General features: G+C 48.4%; 1 protein-coding gene across 1 annotated transcript in view; it reads right to left on the minus strand.

The window, feature by feature from the left end:
* Positions 1 to 3,248, minus strand: part of EMH_0067060 (uncharacterized protein) — a gene marked incomplete at both ends in the record, with an annotated part of 4,927 nt that extends 1,679 nt beyond the window's left edge. The window contains 7 exon segments of the mRNA XM_013498584.1: positions 15 to 160; positions 792 to 1,186; positions 1,240 to 1,242; positions 1,246 to 2,262; positions 2,619 to 2,798; positions 2,967 to 3,093; positions 3,231 to 3,248. Of these exon segments, the coding sequence (XP_013354038.1) occupies positions 15 to 160; positions 792 to 1,186; positions 1,240 to 1,242; positions 1,246 to 2,262; positions 2,619 to 2,798; positions 2,967 to 3,093; positions 3,231 to 3,248 (1,886 nt within the window).
* Between the last annotated feature and the right edge of the window lie 266 nt (positions 3,249 to 3,514).

A 3,514-nucleotide genomic window follows, 5' to 3' on the forward strand; every position in this document is an offset into this window, starting at 1 on the left:
TCGCAGCAGCTGACCTGTAGGAGAAACCGACTTGGCGGAGTTGCAGCGCCTCCAACACAGAAAGCGCGTGCAGCTGAATCAACACCTTCGACTGTACCCAGTCTAAGGGTTTCTTGGTATCGTTGGGCTTCACACATCTCACGAAGTGCGGCTCCGTGCTCTGCGCAAAGAGAAATTAAACACAAGCACATATCCGAAAGCGGAATGAAACAAAAGCAGCAGATGCAGAAAAAGACAAACAAAAACCGTGAGTAGGAACAACACTACCACTTCTGCAAATCCTTTCATCCAAGCTCCAGAACCTGTAAGTGTGCACTTCTTCAGGGTCTAGCGTTCAGAGCTTAGGGTTTAGACGTGTGTTCACTACAGTTGGGCTATGCACGAACAATAGAGACGAATCAATGAATGTTGTTACCAAGCGGCCCTCTATTCACTTTTCACGTTATCTCAACTTCTGCAGTATCTACATTGCACTGCGCCTGCCTATATTTATGGCATAAGCCGTTTCTGGTGTTTATGCTAATCACTACTTATATCTCTGTGGGTCTCCTCAACTGCCCCTGGATGGCTTGTGTTGACAGGGTGTGAGTCCTCTGCAGACGCTTGCAACTGCTAAAGTGTTTTAAGCAGTTACATTCCTCATGGAAGTGTACGGGTGGTAGTGGTGATGCTGAAACTCTATACTGAAAGTACTTAATATGCATGCTTCTATGGGGATGTAAGCAGGCGTGTTTTGTGTGTTTCTTTGTGTAGGTAGGTGACGAGGTGTGTGTCCGATGTATAAGATTTACGTTGATGAGTTCCATGAGGGCTTCGAGCTGCTTGAGGAACTGAGAGCCGATGAGTTGACCCTTTGCAATTTTTCCCTTTTCCATGACAATGCCGGCGAAGAGGTCCTTCACGACGACGTTAGTTGAGGCCTGAACGATTTCCATGATTTCAGCTCTGAGAACGTCTTTATTTTTGAAGAGGAATCCTTCGGCGCTGTACTGAATGTCGCCGATGGTGTGTGAAACAAGGAAGTTGATGTTAGGGGAAACCTTTGCGGGTTTGAATTTGGTGCTGTTCTTGAATGCGCTCTTGCACGCAGCCACGAACTTCTCGTCGCTTCCTCCAGGGGCCAAGCATTGATCTTCTAAGGAAGAGAGAATGGAGCTTTTCTTGTCCGTGAGCAGATTGATGACGTCTGCGTTCGATGTGTATACCAGTTCAGCTGTTGAAACGTTTTCTTCTTTGTACAGCTTNGATTGATGACGTCTGCGTTCGATGTGTATACCAGTTCAGCTGTTGAAACGTTTTCTTCTTTGTACAGCTTTGCCTCCCTCGTGAAGACGATATCGACGAAGTTTTTCTGCAACATTTCGTTTGTCACGTTGATGAAGAACTGCTCAAGAGAGTTGTTCTTGAATACCTCGAAACCGAAGATATCAAGCATGCCAAGGAAATTCTTGAATCCCTCTGGTGGCTTGATGGACTTGTTCAGTTCACTGATGATCCACAGGAAAAGTTTGTCGTACATTGCTTTCGCTAAGGAGGACTTGAGCATGTCACCGTCCTCTTGTCTCCAGCGGCTTTCCACTCTCTGACCCCCGGCGTATGTGACTTTTGTTGTCAGTTCCCTCATTACTTCATCTGGGTCGATGAACAGCAGACCGCAAGCTTCCTTGAAAAGCTGAAGATTCGCGCCTTCAATAGCAGCAGCATCATCCATGCCGCCCTGCTTTGTCGCGGTGATCTGCACGTTTCCAAGCAACAACACTCCGGCTACAACGCTCCACACTGAGTCAACCTGCTCGTCTGTGAGGGCCATAGACTTGAACGCATCGCAGACCTCCTTGTAGTCGGCTAAGTCGTCAATGCCGGGCACGTCGAAGCACTTGGGGTTGATGTATGTGTACTGGTCCAGAGAAAGCAGGTGGAAACGTTCACGCATGCTTGCGTCAGCCCCCTTGCACAGCTGGTAGAAGATATGGTACGAACGTTCCTGTTCGTCTTGGGTGAGAACACGCGATTTCTCAAGCAGAAACGCAACAACACTACCATAGCGAATACCCCCCTCCTTTGCTACATCAAGCTGCATGAAACGCCCGAAACGAGAAGAGTTGTTGTTACGGATAGTCTTGGCGTTACCGAACGCCTCCAACACTGGGTTAGCTGCCATGATAGCGTTCTGAATACGCATGTCCATCGCCCCCCCCTTCGCAGCAGCGAAATATCTCATTATCTGCTTCGTAGCTTCCGTCTTACCAGCACCCGACTCGCCTGCACCCACCAACAGCAACAGCAGCAGCAGCAGCAGCAGCGCAGTCAGTACAAATGCAGCAACATAACTCGAGCAGAAACAGAGAAGAAACACCAGCAGTTGCAGGAGAAATAAAACAACATCGAACGCATGAAGGACACACACGGACAAGAAGTTTCTGGTGTTGCTGCTTTTGTAGCCGGTTGGAGTAGAAATAGAAAACAGACCCCGAAACCCTAAACCCTAAACCCTAAACCATAAACCCGCCAGAAAGAAGAGAAGATGCATGCAGCAGAATGCGACAGAAGCAACAGAAACCCCAGGCAGTTTGTTCGTGTTGAACTGCTGCATGCATGAGGTGAGGTGGCTGCTTTACCGGATACGATGATGGTTTGTGATTTGTTGACGCCATGGAGGTTATCGAGAGCAACGCGTGCAGTGTAGAAGACGTGGGGTGGTAGTTTAGTGTAGTCATCAGTATCTCTGTATTTACAGATCCATTCCTTTGTGGTGTTTCCTAGGTCTTTAAAGGGGTTAATAGCAACAACAAGAGGATCTGCACAAGTATATATCTGGTTTCTCATGTAACGATAACGTAAGAAATCTAATACACAGGGAATGTTGGTGTGTGGCAGCATGCCGATATCGCCATATGTCATAGGATCAATAGAAGAGTTCGTATTCCATGCGTGTGCATGCGGCACAGAGAAAGTCTCATTGTTACCCGCGGGCTCTACCTGCTGCACCTGCAGCATCTCGGGAGTTGACCCCGCCTGCACCACGCACTTAGCGAACATAAGGTTCGGCTGCTGCTGCACCGCGGGCGCCAAGTCCGTCCATATTTGAAACCCCTGAAGCAGCAGAAACGCCACACACACACACAAGTATTCGGCCAGGCGAGGAAGCACACGGGTTGTCTTTCTGCGCGAAGCAGACAGATGCAAATACAAGCCATCAGCAGAAAGCAACACGTTCATACAAACCCTACACACAACTCATGGCCCATCCACCAATGACTGAAGACAGCCAGGCTCGTTTCACCCCTTTCTAGTAGTCTCTATCTGATAGGTGGACTGGGTTTTGTGTTGAGACGAGTTATATCAAGGCCAAATACACATGCGATGAAGGAAGCTGCTGCTGTTGGTGTTTCCATCGGTGCTGCTGATGCTGCTGTGGATTCTGCAGGTGGTGTTGCTGCTTCCGCTGCTGCTTATGCTTCTGTTGTAGCAACAGAAGAAAAAGGAATGAAAGAGCAACAAAACGACTCACTTT

The sequence above is a fragment of the Eimeria mitis genome, genomic scaffold, assembly GCF_000499745.2.
Source record: "Eimeria mitis Houghton genomic scaffold, Emh_scaff3540, whole genome shotgun sequence".
In the NCBI taxonomy this organism is placed as follows: domain Eukaryota; phylum Apicomplexa; class Conoidasida; order Eucoccidiorida; family Eimeriidae; genus Eimeria; species Eimeria mitis.